Source organism: Phaseolus vulgaris, chromosome 6 (genome assembly GCF_000499845.2).
Source record: "Phaseolus vulgaris cultivar G19833 chromosome 6, P. vulgaris v2.0, whole genome shotgun sequence".
Taxonomy (NCBI): Eukaryota; Viridiplantae; Streptophyta; class Magnoliopsida; order Fabales; family Fabaceae; genus Phaseolus; species Phaseolus vulgaris.
The window spans coordinates 28,882,467-28,907,262 of NC_023754.2; the positions used below are offsets into that span (position 1 = coordinate 28,882,467).

Below are 24,796 nucleotides of genomic sequence, written 5' to 3' on the forward strand. Positions count from 1 at the left end.
TGATATTCTCAGTGTCTCTGATATGTTTTATTTAATAAGTCAGTTTCCACCTGCGATGCTTTAAGTATTTGAATCCATTAGGGTATGCTTGATCACAAAAGGATATAGACCACTGTCCCTGGTTCACGATGATTAGTAGTTTGGAATATAAAAGATAATAACTGTGGACAAATTAAAAGGGTACCACTTCACCATTACAAAGCTTTAATTAGGAAATACAGAGGTGTACGTCTTCCCATATTTTGGAACATAATAAATAGTAAATTACAAAAAATTTAAATTTAACTACATACCTTATAATACTATATAATACAAAATATTATTTTATTAATATATATATATATATATATATATTTTCAGCAACAATAAATAAATATATATGGATCATGAACCAATTCTCATACAACTCATCAATTATAGTCGGCTAATAAAATATTAAAACTACTTTAAAACCAATCAAACTACTCTAAAGCAATAAACCTCAAAATCAGAAAGTTGACAATCTAGAACCAAATATAAATTGAATAATGGCAAACCATAGGTTCATGGTCAATCTAAATAAGAAAAACAAACAGATGAAATTTTAAAGAAAATTCAATATCAAACCTTCAATTGAGCCAGAGAGAAAGTCTCTGCATAGTATGTCACTCCACCATTAAATATGACTTTGTTTCTAACACATCAGATCTCGCTAATTACCGCAATCCAAACATTTCTCATTACCAAATTAACAGAATTAGGTGCATTACACACGCTAAACTGCAAGAAATGAGAATGAGGGTTAAAAGAATCAACCGACTTCAACTCTAACCACGCATTACCGCGACTCCACACTAACCAAGTGAAGCAACAACAGAAAAGCGGATGAAAAGAAGTCTCATCTTTTTTCCCGCACAAGCTACACATAAAAATATTAAACATAAATTCGGACAACTTTTTTTATGTTTTCCGTTTTTTTTTCTTTGGGCTTTTTCATTTCTTAGTTGAACGGAGCCCTTTTCTCTCTTCCTTTTTGTCTATATATTCCGACTGTTTCTTCCTGCACTTCCATATCTTCTTCTGGCACCTCCATACACAACATGAAAATACATTTTTATCCTTCTTGTGCCACCCCCATAGAATAACTTCCGGATTATATAATCCGGAAACGCATTTGAAAAAAGACTTCTAGATTACATAATCCGGAAGTTAAAAAAGACTTCCAGATTATGTAATCCGGAAAGTAATCATGCATATGAAAAAAGACTTCCGGATTATATAATCCAGAAGCTAATTACAAATTTGAAAAATAACTTCCAGATTATATAATCCAGAAATACGAAAATCTATGGAGGTGAGAGAAGAAGGTATGGAGGTGCAGGAAGAAGCAGCCATATATTCCTTTGCTCATGAAAGAGGCAGAGTGTGAAAAACGTGTAAAACGACTCACTCAATAAAACTGCATATTCAGTTTTTCTCTTATTTTTTTTACTGTTCATCTTCTTTTACCCTTTGCCTTTGCACTCACGGTATTCATGAGAGTATGTCAATTAACTTCAAGGTTGTTGGAATTAACCCATAACCCTCACTCACATAATTGCATTGTATAGATGGTCTAATAGTTATTAAAGCAAGCTGGTTACGCAAAGAAGATAAAATGTTCTGGAGTTGTGACATTTGCACACTATTTCATGGAAAATTGGTGTCTCTTGATTGATCATGCAGAGTATCCAAAATTTCATACCACATGCAAAACAATAATAAAAAATACAAATAGAACCATGTATTATACGTCATATTAAAGTTTGGTCATCATCGTTATTATTTATTATTTCGTTCGTCTGTAATTTGAATTCGTCAGGGAAGATTATAGAAACTGGCACAGCAATGGAAATTACTTTGCATAAATAATAAAAAAATAACACTATAGTTGATCTCCATCCACGTGATTATTAATTGACGTCACGTTAATCTCCATAGATTTATCTTATTTTGATCACGAAAGAGAAGAAAATAGTCAAAAAAAAAAAAATTATCAGCAATGATTGAATTTAATTAAAGAGATATTTTTGGTGTTTCAACCCTTATACAAAAGCCTACAACAAACAGGTAGAGCAAATTGATTACAAGTACATAACTAACACCTCTAAAATTGATTCACATATAGTTTTGCTCATCATCCTGTTTTTGCTCTGTAGAATTTTTGTTTACCCCTTCTATTCCATAGGACTTTTCTCCACATATATAGTCTACCCTTTCCTGCACAACAATCAATTTGTGATGAATGTCTTACATAATCTAAGAATGTTATTATTTTCCCACACCCACCATACTACACCTTCATTTTCTCTATGGTTTTCCAACATGCGCAACTACACAAATTTACATTTTCTACCTATCAACCAAACTAGACTAGCTTCAACATAATCATCATATTGGTGATTTATATTCAATTCAGTCCCGGGACCACCACCCTTACAAACAAGTTTCAACCTCAATAGTTCCATCTTGGGCCTTTATCACTACTACATAATTTTAATTCCATGGCTTGATTCAGATATCCATTTAGCTTACCATTCGACACTTTTCTGATCCATATATGGATATCTATAGTCATCCACTCCACACCCTTTTACTTTGTTCGGCTTCATTTTGCTTCATAGTCCCCCTCTTTCGAACCGTCACAACCTGCATAACAGAACACCCTTTCTTAGCCTTTAGCTAAGACGATGTCAGTTGGCAAAACTAGATTAAACACATCACTATCATTGGTTTTAGCCATGTGTGATGCTCCCAACCTAGCTATTAACCAGATTTTAACCCAGTTTTAACATTACAGACATTATACTCTTTTCCAACCCCTTCTATACTTCCTTTGCTACCCCTTCCCCCAGAAGATTAACCCACTCCAACAACTCCTTACTCTATTCCTCAATCCCACCCACCATTCTCTTTAAGAGCAACTCTTAATGCACAAATTAGGGTTCATAATCCACTCTGTAAAGGAGTGCATGAAATTTTTCTTTCTATACTTAAGCCATAACCAAGATTTGAGTTGCGCCAAATGAAATATTTCCTCGACATCAACTTTACCTTGCTTAAATACTACTCTATTTCTTTGTTCCCAGATACTCCATACTATGGCCGTCCATACTCATTTCCATACAAGGTTTTGTTTTGAATTGATGTGATCTAAAGTAAAGCTTTTAAAGTGGTTTTTCAAGTCTTTGTGTTGCACTATCCATCTGTAACAATTGTTTCATATCTTTTGTGCACACTGACATTCCAGAAATAGATGTTGAGATGATTCTACCCCGTCCTAACACAGGGCGCACACCAATGTGTTTATTAAAACACCCATTTTCGATAAATTCTCTTGTGTCGGTAATCTGTTCAGTAAGGCCCTCCATGCTACAGTTAGAACATTCGGATAGGCTTTAGCATCCATAGTTGATTAAGAAGCGAATTGACATTATTACAACCTCGATTACTATTTATGATGCAATCATATGCATACTTGACCAAGAAATCCTGACCCTCCCACACCAACTTGTCCTTCTCATTCCTATTTAACTTGACGTTATTTAAAGATGTCATCAGTTCTTCTCGTAAGAATGTTTCCCATAAGTCCCATTCCCATACGAATCATATGCATACTTGACCGAGAAATCCTGACCCTCCCACACCAACTTGTCCTTCTCATTCCTATTTAACTTGACGTTATTTAAAGATGTCATCAGTTCTTCTCGTAAGGATGTTTCCCATACAAATCCATCACACCTCCATCTTAAGTTCCACTGCCACACTGAACCAACCCACTCACCAACTTCTCCCACTTTTAGCCCTTGATCTAGTGACATCGAGTATAACCTGGGATACACACACTTGAAAATGTTATTATTATTATACCATGAATCTTCCCATAATCTTGCTTTGTCACCTGCTCCTATTTTCCACCCTATTGCTTTTTGAAACCATCCCGTCATACCTTCTACACTACATACCTTTAGTAAATCTTTCCACCACCTAGACTGATGTTTTATAGGAGTGTGTGTTTGCACACTCTCATGACCATACTTAGAGTGTAAAACTTCTTTTCATATCCCTCTTTCTTCACTCATAAGACGCCACTTCCATTTAACCAAGAGAGCATAATTAAAGCAGCTCACATAACTTAGTTATAAAATGAGAGAGATTATTTCTCAATCTCTAAGCCCACAACAATACCACCAAAATTCATCTAGCTATGTTAATGGCTTCCCTATATCCTCCACACTTTTCCATTTCAAACCACTTCTCTTCCATCAGCTTGTTCAGAAATCAGAATTTGAATGCCCCAAAAGTTGCAAAGCTAAGAGTGTCATGCAAAGGCACAAAGGGTGGTGAAGCAGAAAAGCACAAAGAAGAGGGCTTGGTGTTTGACAGAAGAAACGTGGTATTTCATGAACGCACAAAACTATAGACTGCCACATTGTGCTAGAAAAATTACAAGTTGGGATAATTAGTCTTTCATATGTACCGACACAGTATCAGCTTGCAGATATTTTGACGCTACGACACACAAGTTGGAAGTTCATGATCTTCACTTACCAACTTGAGGGGAGTATTAAAGAAATAATAATATCAAATTATATGCAATTATTGTATGCAATATTGTACGATATATTTTTTTTTATCAGCAAAAATGATTGAATAACAGGAGGGTTCAACCCTTATACATACCTAAAAAATATGAGACAATTTCTCTGGTCTCCCAAACCAACAAATAGAGACACAAACAAATCTACCACTAAAAACCCGTACAACCCGTTTACTTTCAAGACTAACCCGTACCAATTCAAAACTAACTCGTACAAATTCAAATCTAACCCGTACAAACTCAAAACCAAACCCAATACAATCTCTTTGCAACGAACAACAGAAGCTTAAAATAACAAACAACCCAACCGAAGGAGTAACTCTTATAAAAGCTCACTTTATTGAAAACATACAAGCATTAGGATCAATGCACCGAACAACAGAAGCTTAAAATAACAAACAACCCAACCGAAGGAGTAACTCTTATAAAAGCTCACTTTATTGAAAACATACAAGCATTAGGATCAATGCACCACTCAAAGTAAGTAAAACTAGCTTCTTACCATTTTTTATCATTTTCTTATAGGTTTTGTTTTCTATGATGAGAACAAAAAGCTAGTTCGTGTGAAGGTGAAAGATTGTCTTGATACTAGAAAGCTTGGATATATTTATCAAGAAGATGATGTTCCGTGGTTAGAACCTAAGCCTAAACCACGTCTTCGAAGAACAATTGCAATGAATTATTTTGGTGCTGGTAGAGCGTTGGCTGCTGAGACTTCCCAAAATACAAAGTTTCCTGTGGTTTTGGATTCAGTGTAAGTGTAAGCACCATGGTGAAAAGACCAAAGAAGAATAAAAATGAGAAGGAAAAGGAAGAGAAGGAGAAGGTGTTGGTGATAGAAGCGATTGAGTTTGAGAGAGATTTGGGTGTGAAGTTTGATGTGTATATTTATGATGAAGACGATGTGGCAGGTGAGCCAAGTAAGGCTGAATTTATAAGAAAATGATAAAAAATGGTAAAAAGAAGAGATGTTTTTTATTCTTATGTGTATGGTTACATCACTTCATGTCTAGGAAATATATAGGAAATTTCTCTCTCCAAATTACAATCTAATTAGGAAGTGATACTAATAATGAGATTCTCTCATTATTAAATTAATTGCATTTAATTGGATAGAATATCGTACAATAATGCATATAATTTTGATAATTATTATTTCCTTAATAGAATTTACAGGGAGCTTTGTGAACGTGCCTCATAAGCATAAACACAAACACACTAAGATGAAGACGAAGTTAAAGCTTGGAATAACGGAATTGTTGGAGGATTTGGATGCTGAAGGTTACGAGCATGTATTGGTGACTTTGGTGCCTAAGTGTGGGAAGGGGCATGTCATGGTTGGAGGAATCAAGATAGAGTTTTTGAAGTGACGATGATGTTAGTTGGGATTCAAAAAGTTTGAATAAAATCTATGCGTGATCCTTAATTTCGATGCTCCTGCGAAGTTTACGATAGGATTTTCACCAATAAATTATTCAAGTTTTCGGTGACTAAATGACCTCGTACATTTCTCTTATGAGTGAGTAGTGATAATTTGACACTCAATGCTCCAAATTACATCCATCTTATGCCTATTATTTTACAAAAATACCCCTATCACATAAGTAATCCAACACTTAAAAGAAGGTGTAATTTGGAGCAAAGGAAAAATGGGGTGTCAACAAATCATTTTTCTTCTCTTATAGACAAGGGATCGTGCTGATTAAGGTTCACGTAACTGTCTTAGATTACTCCAACAATACAAAAAAGAAAAAAAAAACCATTTCAACATGGATAAAACAATATGTATAAACAAACATTTAATGTAATCACATTTCAAAATAAATAAAAGATTTATTATGAATTTCGCTTTCTAGTTAATGTTGTGTATAAGAATCACTACACCAACAAGTAAAATTAGCTACAAAAGAAAGTGAAGGTGATGCTAGGAACCCTAAATAGTGTTCACTAAGACTTCATTATTAAAAATAATAAAAAATATAAAACGTGGGTAAGCGTGATTATATCGACATAAACTAAAAAAAAGAAAGAAAAAATTGCGTGGGTCAAACGGTCACAACTGAAACTATAAATAATAAATAATAATAAAAATTTAAAATTTTGTAGGTTAAGCTCACGCAAACATAATATATATATATATATATATATATTTCAAATTAAATTTAAATATGTAATAAAATTATGAAGGTTAAACCCACACTTGTTTAAAAATTGTGTGGCCAGTCCGTTGTCTAAGCCCAAGCTTCTTTGAATAAACAATATAAAATATAATTTTGTGTGGGTAGCATGTAGGATACGCCTACTCAAAAAACACATCACTTGTGTCCCACACACCTGCCACTATTTTTATGTCGAACATATTAGCTTCCAAATTTTAATGATAATTACACTTTTGCGTCCATTTATTATAGCTAATGTCCCTTTTTGACCCATGCTAATAAAAGTTTCTATTACCCTTCAATAATTTCTAAATTGGTATCTAATTAGCAATCAAGGTTAAATAATTGGTAGTTAAAACCTTGGTTGCAAATTAGATACAAATTTAGAAACTATTCAACAATAATAGAAACTAATTTAGAAACCATATTTTTTTTAGTTTATAAAATAGTCTCTAATTTAGTTACAATTGCAACTAATTATTTTGATATGTAAATATTGGTTTCTATTTCATGATTTTCTCGTATTAAGGATAATGCACTTGAGACAGTTTAAGAGACTTACCCTATAAAAATCCTCTTATATATTTGTATTAATTAACTACTTTAGTTTATAAAAAAAAATTAATTTTGTTAATATAATAATTAATTATTATTTTTTCTTTAAAATTAGTTCATATTTGTTTTAAACCACAAAGTTTCTTGAGTTTAGAAGATAAGGGGGATTCAAATCTAAATTGCAGTACACATAATCTCATTATTGAAATATTTTACATATGTTTCTAATATTTGAAAAGTACATATATGAATTTTTATATAAATTCAATTTTTTCCGAAGTTATTCATCTTTTAGTAAGAAACTATACTTTTTTTTTTAAAGAAGATGAAGTCATGAAAACTCATGTATGATTTTAAACTATATGTATATAGATCTATCTATAAGAATTTTAAAAGGTGTAGGAATTCAATCTGAAACTTAACCTTCTTAAGCAATACTCAAACTAAAATAAATATAATATTCATAAGAAACTCTTCAAATAAAATATGGATTACCTAATTGAACCCTGCACGACACTAACTGATCATAACTGCACTTAAAAATGACCTAGTGCAATTTTGTTGAATATTAAAGTAGCAAATTTGAAACTATAACCAAGTAGCAGACCATTTAATCTGAATGGTAATTTTGAAGAGAAAAGCATTAATTTATTAATTTATACGTGTGGCTCACAAAATTTATGAAAGGATCACAATTTGGTTGCTTGTTGGACCATTTCTGATGTTGATTTAGAGAATACTTTTTTTCTTTCCCTTCCTCACTCATTTGCTATAAAAAGGGTTGTGGGGAATTTCTTCATCCACCTCCAAAGTTTCTTTCAGTATTTCCATATTTTTTTTAATTCCAAAATTATCATAGGACAAAAGGTGTATACTTTTTTTCTCACTTTTGAATTATATAATTGATATACCTTCTGAATTTTAGAATTTCAAATTTCAAATTCTAGACTTCAGAATCTATTTTGTGGTTTGAAAATACTTTTTAAACACAAAAGTTAAAAACTCAAATTATTTCCAAATTTCTGAGTTCAATATTTTCAAACCCAAAACCCAGAAAATATATTCTAAATTCTAGAATTTGGAGTATTTTTTTAATTTTAAAATTCAGAAGATATTTTTTAGGTTTCAAAATATCTTACCTATTTTGAATTATAGAATTCGAAAGTATTTTTGAATCCCAATTCTAGAGTTTGTAATGTATTTTTTGATTTGGAAAATAATTTTCAAAATTTAGAATTCACAATACAAAATTATATTTTAAATTATGGAGTTTGAAATGTTATGAGAAGATGAAAAAAAGGGCAAAGTTGCATTTCACATCTTGTATGGAGGTGGAGGAAGAAATCGCAGGGTTGTGCGAAGAGAAGGGTAGCATAAAAAAAACCCAAAGGGCTGTTCTCTATTTTGTAGAGCCCAACTACCGAAGGCCTGTTAGCTTTTTGTTTTTGCACCTCCGCATTAATCTTGGCATCTTCCACTGACATCCCGTTTTCTGCTAACCGTGAGAACATGGGAATCTTCTATTTCTCGTACCGTTCCCAACAAACCCTTTCTCTTTCCTCAACAAACACCTCAAGAAGAAACAGACACTATTTTAGGATTTTAGGACAAAGGATCAGAAGAAACCTGGAATACCCAGAAAATAGAAGTTACCCATGCTCTCAAAGTTAGGAGAAAATGTAGTACTCTGAACTAAACTGCTACAAAATAAGAAATTGAGGTTGCTGGTTGTGAGTGAAATGCTACTACAAAACATATACATACATATATATATATATATACATATATGTATATATATATATATGTATATACATATATACATATATGTATATATATATATATGTATATACATATATACATATATGTATATATATATATATGTGGCAAATTCCACTCTGCAGTACATGTAGTACAGAAAGTACAATAGTACACAACAATAATGCTTCAGAGTACAAAGCATATATAAACTTTTTTATAATGATAATAACTCTTATAATATTTTATAAAGTATTCACATTAAAATTTCAATTTTTAAAGCTTATTTTGGAAAGATTAATTTCTTCAAATAATAAATATAATTATTTTTAAAAAATAAACATTGTATCAACAGTGGTACATTTTTAAAAGAGATTTTTTATACGATAGTTTTGTATAATTTTTTTACAACCATAATAAGACACGAAAGAGAAAATAGAAAAATTGTGTGATAGGATTAGTGATGTAATATTGAGAGATAGCTCTGTTTAACCCAACAATTTTTTTTCTCTCATGACAAGAACAAAAAACCAGTTTTTTGTTTTCTTTTGGTCAAACAATGATTTGGGGCTTCCTGAGTGAAAAAAAAAAGTTACAAACAATTGAATAGGTATTCATGTTCTCCGACAAAAACTAGAATTTTACTTTAATGATCTGTGCAATAAAAATGTAGCTTAACTGTGATTTCAATCCTTCCATTTTATTCAATTCGTGACTTTCGTCTTCTTATTTTGAAATATATAAACATTTTATCCTCTTATTTTAAAGTTCATACTTTGTCTAATTGTACATTTCAGAAAAGTGAAACTGTGATTTTCATAAGAGAATAACAGCAAGGCATCTATGGAGCTACGTCTAAGTTGTCCATGACAAAAAATGGTGATTGTAGTATGAAGCATGTGACATGCTTTATAAGAAATCTTGTGGAAGGTCATGGCTGGTTCGGGTCACTCTCTATTTCCTTAGCCAATTCTCTTGTGAGTTTGTCAGCACGATCATCATGTCCACCAGCAAAAGTGTAGACTCGAAATGCGAACTGGAAAGTCCTCCAAAGCAACTTACCATGTTCTTTTCTTTTTCCATCACTAATGTTTGATCCTGAAACTCTGGTGGCGGCATCACTGCGCCTCTCCTGCATTCAGTTCAAGCAAATACACATCAAGTCAATCATACTAAATGTCCTAAGGTGGAATCATCAAAACTAAATAGGGTTTGTTTGTGATTGTTGTTGTTGTGTGACCTTTATTGCTAGTTCCATGCAATTGGAGGAAACATCCACTATGGCTTCTTTGATTTTTATAAGGATGTTGAAGTCGAATTCGATGTTGTGGCTTTTGAATTTCTTGGATTCTTCATCCTTGGTTCGCTCCATTGAATCTAATTCTGTTTTTATCTGTATGTTGGTGTTGCAAGTTAGAAACGAATGTAGATACATTAAAAGAATCAATGTCATGAATGAGGGGATAATAAACCAAAAGATTGAGAATCACCTTATTGAAATAACGTTCAGCCTTGTCAAGGAACTGGCCAACAGGAGTCACTATATTCCAATTTTGAAGCTCAGTAAGAATTGAATCCAACCTAAGATAAAGTGCGGTTGCCATTCTTATAGCTTCTAACTTCTTCGAGGGAAAGCCTTCAAATCTAGATAGGACCTACATAGCAATGGAGTTTTGTATCATGGTATCGAAAGAACAAGCAAAATAATACATGGCAGTGCATTAACTTGAATGGAGATGAATGGGGTTTCTAAACTCACTTGTGACTCATCAGTTAGATTCTCAAGAACGGATTCAACATCTTTGTGGAACTTAACAAGTTCTATCATATCCTTTGTCTTGAAATTGGTAATAGCTGATCTCAGTTCTATGATCTGTTTTGTGTACCTCTGAACATCTTCTTCTATTTGTTGGAAGTAAGATGATCTAGTAAAAACCAAAAATTGAAGTAAAAAATAACAAAAGAAAGTGGTGAGAAATCTGGTTTCAAGGCTTAAAAGCAAGCCAATGGAGTGTCTAAAAACGTATACCTTTTTGTCATCTCTGCTAGAGCATCAGCCATTCCTAGTTTCCCACTAGTTCCTGCTCCAATTGCATTGGTTCTCCCACCGGATGATTTGCCTTTGATGTTGGATCCTTCCACTTTTCCCTTGAGAGTTCTATACAGGTTGCCTAATTGTGTTGACCTTTTCAGTTTGGTAGTTGCCTTTGGCCGCAAGCATCTCCCTGCTCCAGGTGGAGGTGGTGGTGGAGCAGCAGCTCCGCTTCCACGTGGCATTGATGGTGGAGGTGCCGGAGCTGGTCCAGATTTAAAGGGAATTGGTGGGGGAGGTGGTGGTACTAGTGCTAAACTTGAGCTCAAAGGTAGTGGTGGCGGCGGGGGTAGTGCCCTATTTGGTTGCAGCACTGGTGGTGATGATGTTGGAGGTGGTGGTGGGATAGTGCATGTTGTCGGAAGGGGTGAGGGTGGAGGTGGTGGGGGTGGTGGAGGTGTTAGTGGAGATGACGGTGATGCTACCGACCCTTGTGCTTTTTGTTGCAGAGTAGGTGTTTGTAATGGTTTGGGAGATACTGAAAGTTTCTCCACATCTTCCTTTGCTTGAGGATTATCATATGTTTCTCCATGATCACTAGTAGTGCCCGAGGGAAGAACTATATCTTGTGATATTTTGTTTTCTGGGTTTTCAACTTTTGGATCTATTATTTCCATGTTCATAGTTGGTTCCTTCTTTATCTTGTGGGTTTGCATGCGTGGTGATGACATGTGGTAAGATAAACGCTTTAAATCAATTGGGTTCAGCTTTTCCACAGCTCTTGGAGACCAAAGTGGAATGGTACTAGAATATGCTGGGGTCATGGATTCTGGAAGGACAGATTTTGGTGTGACAGGGGAATAATTCATATCTGAAAAGGAGTTGTAAGGTAGAACTTTTTTTGGGTCATCTTCTTCCATAATATCAAACTTCTCACTAGCAATCTTAATCAAACAATCAAGTGTGGTCGACATAGTTTCACCTGCGAAACAAATAAAATAACAATTAACTGAAATTCAACTGAGACAGGACAGAAATTGTGAAATATGATGTACCCAGTTGCTTCATATTGGTGTTATCTTTACACGCTGGTAACTCATAGCTGTGTTTTTCCATAGAATCATTGTTAATCATCCAAGATTCTCCAAGAGACTCTAAAGCCTCGCAGAAGTAGGCAAGACCCTAGCAGAAAACTTTCTACATTTAGCATTCTAGGATACAAATTTATGAAGTAACTTTAATTAAGACACTTTCAAGTGCTGCAAGTTGAAAACCTCATTTATAGGCTTGTTTTTTATATTTGACACTTTTTTGCTTGGTATGATCCCCGGGTAAAGCCTTTGAAGATCTTCCAAGGTTGTAATAACCATCTAAAATATGACAGATGAAAAGCAAAGGGAGGCAAAGTCATGTTTATTTATTTATTTATTTACATTTTTCAGGCAAAGCCATAACATAGTTCAGAAAGATGAAATACCTCAAGCAAGGAAGCAGAAGTATTGATAGGAGCAAGGTCCATGATATCCCTAAAGACAAAGATCTTCTTATGGACCTTCATCATTGATATCAATTGGTCTGCACCAACAAATGACCACTCAATTGACCCTCCCTTCCCTTCATTATGAGCCATAGAAGGCTTCTTGGACGTCGTTGAGCTTTTCATTGACTGAACATGATAAATTGTGTATCATGAATGAAAGGAGTTATGACAGTATAACAATTCCAAATTTAAGCATGGAACAAACCAAGCCATGCAAAATACAATGACAAAACCATTGGGAATTGCTTTGTCAGAAGGCCAGAATCTTACCTCAAAAAGACAGGCCTTTCGTCCAAAGCGAAATGGCATCAAACCACATAATCTCACGTTAGACATGGCTTAGTAGGTTTGCTTATATTGACTTGAAAACCTGAATTAAAAAAAACATTGTGATGTGCGAGCCACAACTTCACAAAGTGTGTATAAACAAGCTGACATGTTCAGCTCAAAATGAAAGTCCATTGAAGGTATTAAAAGACCAAAAAAACTACAGAATAATTTGCTACAGAATTCAAACCTTTGTTGCGAAGAAATAAAATATCCAGAAATGAACTTTCAAATTGACATTATAATAAAAAAATAAGCGACATGCATGCAATAAGGAGGTTAGACCTAATGGTGGAGCATCATCATTAAATAATGTGAATTCTAATAGAAAATTGTCAAACGTGAGAGAGCTAGGATGAAAAATAAGTACCTTTTCAGTCCTATGTTTTGGATTTGATGGAGTTGCTTTCAGCCATTGTGTTGGAGTTTATGCCGTGTTCTCATAGTAAACTACTACGCGACAAGGAAAGTGATCGTTTAGGAACTGAGAGATACACAGAAAAGTTGAAGTAAATATATAAGTAGTTGTGTTGAGCACTAAAACAGTAAACAGAATAGCAGTGTAAAGTATAGGTGAGGTTGTAACTAATAATTTCCTGTAACATTGTAAAGTATATTATGGGCAGGCTCATTGCTAAAAACAAGACAATATTAAACAGCTTCGACCCTTTCACATGTCTCTTCGATTTTTCTATGTTTAATCAACTCAATAATTTTGTTGAGTTCCCACTTTTAAGTTTTAACAAACTACTTAACATTGGTTCTGAGTGAGTTAGGTACAAACTGATACTGTAACAAAGCAGTTTTATATAATTTTGGTTCTCCATAATTAGCAATTTGTCCGTCCAGTTTTATATAATTTTGCCCCAACTCTATAATAAACCCTCGCCTTAAAACTACTGATTCTTTCACTATTTGATTTCTAATTTTGAGTGTATCGTATGAAAAGGAACTAATATTTTTTTTTCTCTTTACTTGTAAGCACGTGGCAACGATCTTTGAGTTTAAATCAAAATCTTCTTTTGTCTTCAATTTTTTATTCACCGAAATTCTCGAAATGCTTCTAGACTAGTTTGATATGAAAGTAGAAACTTCGTTTATATACTGCAACACTAACTTTAAAAAAAAAATAAACTACTTTTAAAATAAGCTTCTATCTTTTTAATTTATGTCCAAAAGGATGGAGAACTCAAACAATATACGCTATTGAAGAGAAAAACTCAAATTGTTCTTCAAGGTAAAGTCCCAAAATAAACATGACAAAGGCAACTTTTACTAAAATTAATCTTGTAGAGTTAAATTTCACAAACTCATTCTGAAATAATACTAAAATTTGCTAAAAAATATTATTGAAAAGACTTTTAATTCAACTTCATAGATCTCTTCATGTTTATACCCAATGAAATATTTTTATATTTAGTTGAGATACAGATTTGAATATTAATGATATAACTAAAAACATTGCAGAAATAAGTTGTGAATTTTGTTCACTTTCTTTTTCCTAGTGGTATCATAATGACAAAGAATCAGACAGAAAAATAAATTCAGAATTATTTGCAAAAGAATAGAATTATTCATAAAGGTTTCATACATTACATAGAACAAAGAATGCCGGGATATACAATCCACACAACCTATTAAACTTGAATATCTATTTATCCAACAAAACCTTTATGACAAGTTTTCATCTACAATCGATAAAGAATCTATTGATATACAACCGTGAGACAAAACAAAACATGCAATAACTTACACTTTATAAAAAACGAAACTATTCATTTCATTTTAATCATCGCTTATTTAAATACACTTTACCATGTAGCTTATAAAATCTGCATCCACATCGAACTCACGAGTTTTGCTAAATTCCCCTGACATTGACAGAACTGATTCTGTTTGTCTCTCTCGCAGGTTGAGTCTTGTTCTTGTCACTCTTAGGAGAAACCCTTGTTGTTTTACCTTCAACTTGGTCTTTCTTGGGCACACCTCGAGCAAGACCAGAGGATGCAGTTCTTTCAGCAATTCTCCTCTGACGTTCATTCCGCAATTCTTCCATCTTCTTCCTCGTCTCATCTTCCTGTTTACCGTCATAAGCATCATTAAGAGTTAGGATTAATACATGCTATGTTAAAAGAATTAGGTGAACAAAGCATCTTCAAAAGATAACAATGCTACTGAACAATGGAAAAATCACGATACCTGTTCCCTTTTGCTCTTCTGAACAATAGGCCTATTCGGGAGAGATGGCTTTCTGGCCCTGGGAATTATTTCAGGCTTGCCCTTTCCGAAGGAACTGCGCGAGGATTTTGATTTCTCATCCTTTTCTGAACTTCTTGATCCAGAAACCTTGCTTTTGCTCACATTGGTTTTCACAGGACTAGCAGGAAGGTTGTCATTCAACTTGTCATGAGAATGGTCAAAGGAGGAGGATCTTCTATCAGTTTCTGCTAAAGAAAAGTCAATTTCATAGTCCATTGTCCGTGAGCCCTCAACAGAATCAAATCCAGAATCACGTTGTAGAACTACAAAGAGGTCGTTAGGCTCCTGGTTCTTTGATAATGCACGCTTCTCATTTGAAGAAGCTGCATCACTTTCAGGCTTGTTGGCAACAGTTAGATCTGCAACCATACTCAAGTCCCTCTTCCATTGGGAGCCAGAAAGATCGTTATCTACTAATTGACCCTGAATCATGAAGGAATCATCAATGAGAGTTCTTTCACTTCTTTTCTCGGAATGGGAATGACCATTCACTGGAGAAGTGAAATCACCATCAAACGCTGCAGACACAATTGCGGGATCGGGGCTCCTCATCTTTTCCAAATTTTCAAGAATAAACCAATCATCTGATGTTCTGCCCTTTGTTTGTAATGAGTCGGCAGCAAAAGTAGATAATGGATCACCGTATTTATTTCCTGGTTCTTTTGATCTATGAGACAGCACTATTTCTTCACCCACATTGTCCCTGCTCTTTGTAACTGGACCACAGTTGTCTACATACTCATCCAGCTTGGATCCGCCTTCATTTCCTCCATCTCTCCGACTCACAATAAAGGAGTCATTTGGAACTTTAGGATTCTTGAGAACTTCTTTGAAATCCAAGTTTGGAGTTGAACTAGCAGCATACGGCATTGTTTCTTCTGAGTTTCTCACCGTAAAATGCTCATCCTGGACATCAATTGACTTCATCCTTTCTGATCCATCAATTCCAGTACCCTCATCTATCTTCAAAAGGTTCTGAAATGCACTCCAGTTCTCATTATTGTTTCCTCCGTGGGATGCATCACTCAAGTTTTCAGTGAGATCCTCCTCAGTCGCATCACTTGATTTAGTTACCTTGTGCCCGGCTGCTGCTTTTTTTCCATTAGCGTGTTTTTCACCTTTATGGACCTTGTGCAAAGATTCAAGTGCAACACCGACCTTTTGTTTGATCATTTGTTCATCTATGACATCATCATCTTCTAAAGATTCGTCAGAGCCTCCGTCCTCATTTCCATTTCTCCTTTTTGGAGTGATGTAGTTGATATTACGAATCACAACTGTTCCAGATGACTTTCTTCTGTTCTTTCTCCTCTTCACATCATCCTTCGAAGAGTGACTGGAGTAATTCTGTTTATCTGAATCAGATTCGCTCCCAGAATCAGGATCACTGGACTCTGACTGCTGGTCTTCTTCATATTCATCTGCCCTTTTCTTATGGGATTTATCCTTTTTGGTTGATGATGGTTTCTGATTCACTCCCGGGTCAGAAGACCATTGCAAATTCTGTAGAAGGTAAGGAGGAACAGTCTGCATATTATTCATAGGATATCCTTGGTACGAAGGCATTTGCGAAAGATTATACATATACGGAGGCACATTGTAAGGCCAGGGCATTGGCATATGAACATTTGCTGTTTGTGAAGGTTTCTGATCTGGAGTAGCCAGGTTCACATCTGCACATGACATTCATTGATATTAAATAAACATTGTATGGCTTGTAAATGATATCTATATCCTCTCTTTAATATGGCTTTATGACATCCAGCAGACATCATTATGTAAGCAGATTTCTGATTATCAAATTTAAATTTCTGAGATTTGATTTGGAGGTGAAGGTTTCTGTAAATTTCTAAATACATAATATAGACTAGGTAAAGGAAAAGGAAGGGTTGAAAAAATTACCTTCTTTTTTGTTTGAAGTAGAATTTGATGTTTCAGAAAGTACATTTCCGTCACCAGAAGCAACGCTATTCTGGTCATTGGCGGTTATATCATTTGCCAGTATAATTCCTGATGATCCAGACAATGAGAGTGCCGGTGGCAAGCTTGACTGCATAGCAGCTACTTCTTTTATCCAAAGATCATCTGCATGCTTTTTCTTCCATAATTCCTTAAAATTAATGCAGGCTTCCCTACATACATTGAATATCAAGACTGAGTTGATTTTGAAGCTAAAGGTCTTATGTCAATGAGGCAAGATCTCCCAGTCCACAACCATAGGTTACTAGTTTTAAATGATTTATCATATCTCATAGTAAGAAAACAGGTACGTTTTGCAGAAATTTCCCTAGTCTGATATGGTGGTATGGCATAGTCCATTAGTACGTGTGACATACAGGATGACAGTTAGAGTTTAAAGGAAACTAAAATATTCACAAGAATAGGTTCTCATTTCTCAATGATCCTTGGAAAAATAAGGAATGAGAGAACTGACATCCAAAGGTAGTTGAACCTCCATAGCAAAAAGAAGGATCCCCTTAGACAAGTGAAATTTCACAATCTACAAAGTAGGGTCAATTGTTAAAATAATTTTAAGTCAGGCAAAGCAGGGGAAAGTTCTTTTGAGGAAAATAAACTCACTTTACAAAAACAGGCAGGAAAAATAGCATTGATGTTATGAGTAAGAATTGAATTGACTAAAGTTTCCCTTTGACGGTGTACAAGTAAGAACTAGTTCCAGTTCATACCTTAATCGGATTGCTCCAAATGCATTTGCGAAGTATATGAGATCATCAATGCTGTCAATTTCAAATCCAGCAACAAGACCACGTGAATAAGCCATTGCTTGCTCCTTCCGGAGTAGTGCTATTCGAGATTCCAATAGACGATGCAGGGAAGCCCTTACCATTATAGCAATAGGAAGTGTTAGGAAATTCTTTTAAAAATAAAAATAACATTTCATCAGCAGAAACCATTGAAGAGAGAGACAGTTACTTTGAGCTTTCCTCTTCTTTGATCTCAACACCTTCGAGTACATCATTTAACTGAAACAAAACAAAATGTAAATTAAGAAAATAAATCAGAGATTATTAAGTAATTCTAACATTTCTTTAAGAAATTAAGTACCTTCGCAGAATCACTTAACCTCCTTGTGTTGCCATTGTTTTGTGGCACGATTCCTAATACACAATAAAATTTTAGTAAGAAAATAGTTCCAATTAAGCAACGGATGATTAGGTGTGAATATTATGCGCACATACTTCATTCCCTCATGGTCGTTTGACTTAATAAGTACAGCTGTTGAAATTTAACTATAGCACCTAACACTGAGCAATTCATGCAGCAATATCCATAAAACATGTTTAAGATGCAGCTTCCAACCGTACCTTCATCAGGAGTTGCATTGGACATCGATAAAGCATTAGCTTGAAATGAACTTTCAATCTGAAGAATTTCGTTTTCAAGGCTAACAAACCTCTCCAGAATAGCCGGTGTGCTGACAAAACGCACAAATCTGCAAAATACACCCCACCCCAAAAGGAAAGAGAGAAGACAAAAACTGAAGTGAGCAAAATCAGCATCATAAATCTTAAATTGGATGAATGTGGATCCTGAAAGGAGGAACACGAGATAAAAATACAGAAAATCCTGAGTTTTTTTATAATTTCCAGAGTCCTTCCTCTATTAACTGAGTCCTAGTTTTCAATAACTCCCACCCCCAAAAAAATTCTTCCCTAAATTTATAAAAACCACGTAAACTAAATCGATTATTAAATCACGAGCTATCATTCAAGAGCTGCAATTTGTTAATCAATCACTGATTTGACAATATCATGTACTTTAACTAAACAAGTTGATGGGTGTCAAATAAAATAATAATTAGTAGGGACAAACAAAAAGTGACCTCTATTATCATTGGCGCTGCAGAGGTCCATGAAGAAGTATATATCCATGGTAGTAATCTGAGTGGAAAATGATTACCCCTTGTACTAATTGTGTGATAAAAATTTAAAAGTTCTTTACATACCATTCCCATTCAATTATGTCACATTACAGGCTTCAATTATTAAGGTATTGATTCACGGGATCTTCAATTTTGATTGGAAAACATTAGGAAAGTTGTTGAGATGAAAGAAGAGATTGATAATAATCACTTATAGAGGCCAAAAAAGATAACGTAAAAAATCGATAGAAGCAGCAATCACCTCTCAAAGGTGGCTCTGGTGAACCAGAAGGCAGAGTTGGAGGGAGGCAGAAGCTTAATGGAGTATCCACCTTTGGAGATCTCATCTCTGACGAATTTGAGATGAGAAACGAAAGGCTCAAACAACCCAGAAGCTATTTTCTGATTAGCACCTCCACAAAAGACTAACAACTCACATCTGCAAAAGAAAAAAGAACATTAAGCAACCACAGATGCAAAAGAAAAGCACCCAGTAAGAGTTGTTTAGAGCAAATAACAAGGAAAAAGAAAGGGTTGAGGGTGACCTGGTTCTGGTGGGAGTGAGTTGAAACAAAGCATAATCCAAAATGGCCTTGGAATTGGAAGCCATGTGAGAGCATAAGGGAATGGATGTTTCGTGAAGTGAAGAAGAACAAGAAGAAGAAGAAGAAGAAGAACGTTAGTTGTTGTTGTGTGAATGTGAGAGAAAGGGTTTGGGAGAGAGGAGGGGAATGCAGTGCAGCATGGCACATGGAGTGCGAAGTGGGGCAATAATATTATAGGATTTCAACGCCCTCATCACATGCCATAGCGACACCTTCTGCTTTGTCTGCGTATCTAACTCCTTTCTTTTCACTCACAAAAATCAACTAAGATAAACTCATCAAAATGTTATCAAAGAGTGTGAAGAAAGGTTAATAAGTTGCTATATTTTTCCTTTATTCTTTAATAAGTTTAATTTTTGTACTGGCATAGCCGACCGAGTATCTTGGACGCTCTAACCGATCGAGAGGTTAAGAAGATCGACACATATAACCATTAATGTTCAAATCAAGATCAGTGAAACTAAACTACCATCAATAATTACATATGCAACCATAAGTGTGATATATTCCACTAATCAGGCCCAATCAGTTAAGTCCATTAAAAAATATAAATAACACGCATCCCAAGGAACAATGTCCGTCATTATTACTGTACACCTATCCGAGTGTCGAACACCTTTTACCAACTTGAGCGTCGGAGGGTCTTCTACAGGTACCTCCCCCATTTGGCATTCATCCGAAACCGAGAATCGAAAGAATAACACGAAGGCGAGAAGGATCTCAGTATAGTCCTAACAACCTACCCAAAAAAAGAAGAAAGATGAAGACTTCAAGAGGTCTCTAAGTCCATCTCCCTAACAAGAAAAAACTAACAATTTCCATAAATTTTATAAGTTGTGTTGTGTGGTTTATAAATTTTGGTCTTTTATAAAAACTTAATTTTATTTTACTATTCATAGTTTGATAGCAATTAATCGAAATTTTAACTCGTGCAATTATTTGTTTGTGTTGGGTTTTGAAAGTTGAGAGAGATGGGGGCGTGAGTTTCCAAAAGATTATGATTTGATAAAAGACATTATTGGAAGCATTCTCCGCTGTTTGGTGGGTCACGTTTGGTCTTGCTAAAGAAGGTCATTAATTATAGGTTTGGAGAAAGAATATGTTCCTCGGATTTAATGGCTTCTTCTTCTTCTTCAAATTGAATCCCATTTCTCTCTCTGTGCCATTGTTGTCTGCATTAAGATTATTCAGTTGAATTTTATGTATGCTTCACCTAATAAATGAGACTCTTATTAAAGAACCATCCACAGTAACATACAATTATTTTCTTTTCTTTTCTCTATAGGAGCCTCACATTAAACCATGACAATTTTTTAACGACAAACCAAAAATTAATAATGAAGACAAAACAGTTCTTTGTCTTTTGATCATACATTTACCTCTTTAGTTTTTTTAAGTTTTCATTAAGGACAAAACAAATGTTTTTTATGCATATATTTTCAGTACAAGGTGGGCTGTGCTAGGTGTCAATTTTCAGTGCTTCATCATTTCAAATTATATCTTTCATCATTATTGCAATATCATATACAAGGATGATTAGGTTGTTAACTTCATCTTACAGAATTTGAGTTTGAATTATTGAAGATTTTCTTACTAGCAACTTGCTGATTTCATTTCATTTTAAAATGTAAAATATTATACTTAAGTTAAGAAGCTTGTAATTAACATTTAACAAAAGTGCTATAAAGTCTTGAAATATTAAATAACACAAAACCCAACTTAATGATTTGGAGTATTAGTGTGTGGAATACAGGAGTGAGGAAAAAATGGTTGAAAAGAATAAAGGGGTGAATGTGTGAGATGATATTGTTGAATAAAAAAGGAGGTGGATCTGATCTGAAGCCAACTATCAAACAGCTGGAATGCTCACTTTAGCTGGAAAAAAAGGCAAAATGCATGTGTGGGGTTCCATGAGTTGTGTTGTGTTGTGACATTCACATCAACACCTTCTAAAACAAGGCGACAAAATTTCTTATGCAACTTGACCAAGCCATGGATATTTTCCTCTGCAATTCTCTTTTTTTTTTCTTAACACTCATTAATTATAAATTATTTTCCTAATTTATGCACTCCTTTCGTTATAAGATTTTTAGTTAAAATATCTTTAAGTAGAGATTTTAATCAATATGCTGAGTGGTTTAAATCATAACAAACACTGTGGTTTTCATATCATAGTTATTGAACCATGCACTTGCAGACAGAATCACAACATGTGCAAAATGCAATATTTGCTTTACTTCCAATAATTGACAACCTTGGAAAACTGGAAATGCCTGTCTTTATTTTCAGAAGTTGATGGATGGTTCAGAAAATTATACCAACAAATGGCCAAAAAAAAAGGTTCAGCATATTTATTTTTTCAATTTATTAGAGTTTAATATGCATTTGGTTTCTCTACCCTTAGAATAATCCGATATGTAGGGTCACATTAACGCACACACTTCAATAGATTCAATGGGATTGGTCTCAAAATTATTTTTACTTTAACTACTGCACCATAGTGCAAAATTATCATAAGAAGTTATTTTTAAATATGACTTATATGCACTAGGAAATATAAATACCAGTTTATTAAATAGTAAATTTCATGTTAGATTTTGGACACACTAATAAATATTCACGACAAAAAATATCGGCTATAAGATCCTATATCCAGAAGTAAAATTTTGTAATGATTTCATTTTTTTATCTTAACTAAATCTTAAAGAATTTGTAAAGTGATGTGGATATTATTTTTAGTTAACAAGTTTCTCTGCATTTACATATTTTTTTAATAACAAAAAAAATTTAAAATAATACAATTAAGGAAGATATTTGAAAGAATAATTAGAATATAGTTAAAGACGAATAAGATTGAAGGAAAGAAAAAAAAAACTTTTAATTTCGGATTTTCATTTTGAATGAAGAACGTTTTCGAAAATTTAAAACTGTGTTGAGAACAGTTCAAAAAGATTGGGTGTAGGAAAAATTTGTCCTTCTAGACTATTTCTTCCTGTACTTCCATATTTTTTTTGTCACCTCCATACACAACTCCATACACAACATGAAAATACATTTTTATCCTTTTTATCCTTTTTATGTCACCCCATATAGTAGTTTCCAGATTATGTAATCTGGAAATTCATTTGAAAAAAGATTTCCGGATTACATAATCCGGAAGCTAAATTCGAAAATTAATCATACATATGAAAAATAACTTCTGGATTACGTAACTCGGAATAGTATAGGAGGGCATTTTTAAAAATTTGAAAATATATGGAGGTGAGAGAAGAAGGTATGGAGGTGCAGGAAGAAACAGTCATCAATTATTCTCTAAAATTATTTGGATCTGTAGATATGAGGTATCAAATGGGCTCAAAAGACAAAATAGGATATTTCTTCCTGCACTCCAACAAATTTCTTTTTTCACTCCATCAATTTTGAAAAGACTGTTTTACCCTTTTTAAATGATTCTGGATTAACTTTCCAGAATGATCATGGAACATACTTTCTGAAATTTATAAAATATATTTGTGGAAAATGTTTTTCGAAATAGAATTTTTAGAAAAAACTTTTCATAGCGTATTATATACTATTTTCCGAAATAAAATTTTCGGAATATGTTCTGAAAAGAGCTTTCAAGAATAATGAGAAATTAAATAAGTATTTTAGTCATTTTTCTTAAGTGATGGGGTAGAGAAAACTTTGACAGGGTGCAGGAAGAAATACCCATAAAACAGAAACAGTGGAATGGGGGTGTATAAAGAGAATAATCCATTTAAAACGTGGAAAATATGTGGACAAAAAACAGAGGTCTTGTCAAAAATAGTTTTCAAGCAAGTTGCTTATCTAAGAATTAATCTTCTCTATTATGGTATTTTGTCTTCAAAAGTTCATTTGGTAATCTGTTTCGTAAATCACTCATTAAAAATAATAAAGTGAGACAATTTTATTATGAAATCACTCGCGAAAAGAAAGAACTGAAGAAATTATGTGAACTTTTATTATCTTATATTTTTTTTTAAACATTTATCTTCATTTATATAAAGAAATCGATGAAATTATAGCATGTTCATGATTGTAAACGACAGTTATTATAAAACAATAATGTAGTGTATGAAGAAAAAAAAAAACGATGGAAAAATATTTTACATCTTTAACTTTCTCAGGGTAACAACGGTGAAAACAATATTAAGGACAAACTAAAAAAATTATTTTTTAATAATTTATCTACAAATAATATAATGTATCTGCAAATACATTATCTACATATGTGGGAAAATTATTTCAAAATATCAACTTTTTACATTATGGACGTGTTATTGGTAATGCTTGTCTACTTTTTCATCACTAATTTTTGTGGGTAATTAATTTTTGATAAATCTGCATGTAAAATTTATGATTTCAAAAAGATAATTCGTTCAAAATGTAAAATTCAGAATTCCATTTTTGAAACGAATGGTTATAATTTTATCTTTTAATTATCAAAATAAATAATTTTTTTAAATTTTATTAAAGTGGATAGTTAGTGACAAGTTGACATAACTTTATGTATAAATGTAACTACTTTAATGTATTTGAATTGAAATTATTTATCTCTTTTCTTGATAATTTTTCTATAAAAAATATTCATTTCAATAATTAAGAGATAAAATTATATTAAAATAATAAAATAGTCTCTTTGACTTGTTTGTTTGGATCTGAAGGAAAGGAGAACGGAGAGGTGGGTAACGCGAACTCAAAAACGCATGTCATGTGTATTATTGAACTAGTCACATTTCTGAATATGAATTGATTATTGCACCCAACAAAATCAATTATTAATGTGAAATGATTAAGATATTATGTACTTTTTTCAAATTTCTTTATTAGAATACGTTTTTAGATTTTACTTTTCAGAATTTCTTTTTTTAATTCCGAAATTTTAATTTCAAATGAGAGACAATTTTGAAATTCCAAAAATTATTGGGTGAATGTCTAAAATCATTGGTGAAATAAATTACCTGCTGAATATATATGGTTTACCGGTTAAATGCATTCTTAAGTATAATTCATCTTACATTGTTTAAATATTATTTTTATAA

The 24,796-nt window shown here is 33.4% G+C and overlaps 3 protein-coding genes across 3 annotated transcripts; 1 reads left to right on the forward strand and 2 right to left on the reverse strand.

Moving 5' to 3' along the window:
* The first annotated feature begins 5,387 nt into the window (after nt 1-5,387).
* On the forward strand, nt 5,388-5,988 carry LOC137833579 (polyphenol oxidase A1, chloroplastic-like). The gene is made up of 2 exons (XM_068641920.1): nt 5,388-5,529; nt 5,795-5,988. Exons 1-2 carry the CDS (start codon nt 5,388-5,390, stop codon nt 5,986-5,988), a joined length of 336 nt encoding a protein of 111 aa, XP_068498021.1.
* A 3,778-nt stretch (nt 5,989-9,766) lies between these two features.
* LOC137832609 (uncharacterized protein At4g04980-like) lies at nt 9,767-13,545 on the reverse strand. The gene is made up of 10 exons (XM_068640856.1): nt 13,357-13,545; nt 12,930-13,029; nt 12,597-12,785; nt 12,394-12,489; nt 12,175-12,301; nt 11,117-12,101; nt 10,847-11,012; nt 10,578-10,742; nt 10,328-10,480; nt 9,767-10,219 (listed from the first exon to the last, which is right to left on the reverse strand). Exons 2-10 carry the CDS (start codon nt 12,993-12,995, stop codon nt 10,019-10,021), a joined length of 2,148 nt encoding a protein of 715 aa, XP_068496957.1. The 5' UTR covers nt 12,996-13,029; nt 13,357-13,545; the 3' UTR covers nt 9,767-10,018.
* Nucleotides 13,546-14,536: 991 nt separating this feature from the next.
* On the reverse strand, nt 14,537-20,128 carry LOC137832610 (COP1-interacting protein 7). Its single transcript, XM_068640857.1, has 9 exons — nt 19,674-20,128; nt 19,391-19,567; nt 18,572-18,699; nt 18,312-18,364; nt 18,180-18,229; nt 17,933-18,085; nt 17,148-17,377; nt 15,186-16,918; nt 14,537-15,063 (listed from the first exon to the last, which is right to left on the reverse strand). Exons 1-9 carry the CDS (start codon nt 19,736-19,738, stop codon nt 14,848-14,850), a joined length of 2,805 nt encoding a protein of 934 aa, XP_068496958.1. The 5' UTR covers nt 19,739-20,128; the 3' UTR covers nt 14,537-14,847.
* Between the last annotated feature and the right edge of the window lie 4,668 nt (nt 20,129-24,796).

What these genes read in the sequence shown, in the direction of transcription:
- LOC137833579 (XM_068641920.1), top strand. Translation starts at nt 5,388, where the DNA reads ATGGTGAAAAGACCAAAGAAGAATAAAAATGAGAAGGAAAAGGAAGAG. An exon ending in TGATGAAGACGATGTGGCAG is followed by an intron (nt 5,530 to 5,794) that starts GTGAGCCAAGTA and finishes TAGAATTTACAG; the next exon opens with GGAGCTTTGTGAACGTGCCT.
- LOC137832609 (XM_068640856.1), bottom strand. Translation starts at nt 12,995, where the DNA reads ATGTCTAACGTGAGATTATGTGGTTTGATGCCATTTCGCTTTGGACGA. An exon ending in GAAAGGCCTGTCTTTTTGAG is followed by an intron (nt 12,786 to 12,929) that starts GTAAGATTCTGG and finishes TATCATGTTCAG; the next exon opens with TCAATGAAAAGCTCAACGAC. An exon ending in CACCAATATGAAGCAACTGG is followed by an intron (nt 12,102 to 12,174) that starts GTACATCATATT and finishes TTTGTTTCGCAG; the next exon opens with GTGAAACTATGTCGACCACA.
- LOC137832610 (XM_068640857.1), bottom strand. Translation starts at nt 19,738, where the DNA reads ATGGCTTCCAATTCCAAGGCCATTTTGGATTATGCTTTGTTTCAACTC. An exon ending in ACCAGAGCCACCTTTGAGAG is followed by an intron (nt 18,700 to 19,390) that starts GTGATTGCTGCT and finishes TGTATTTTGCAG; the next exon opens with ATTTGTGCGTTTTGTCAGCA. An exon ending in AGAAGAGCAAAAGGGAACAG is followed by an intron (nt 15,064 to 15,185) that starts GTATCGTGATTT and finishes GACGGTAAACAG; the next exon opens with GAAGATGAGACGAGGAAGAA.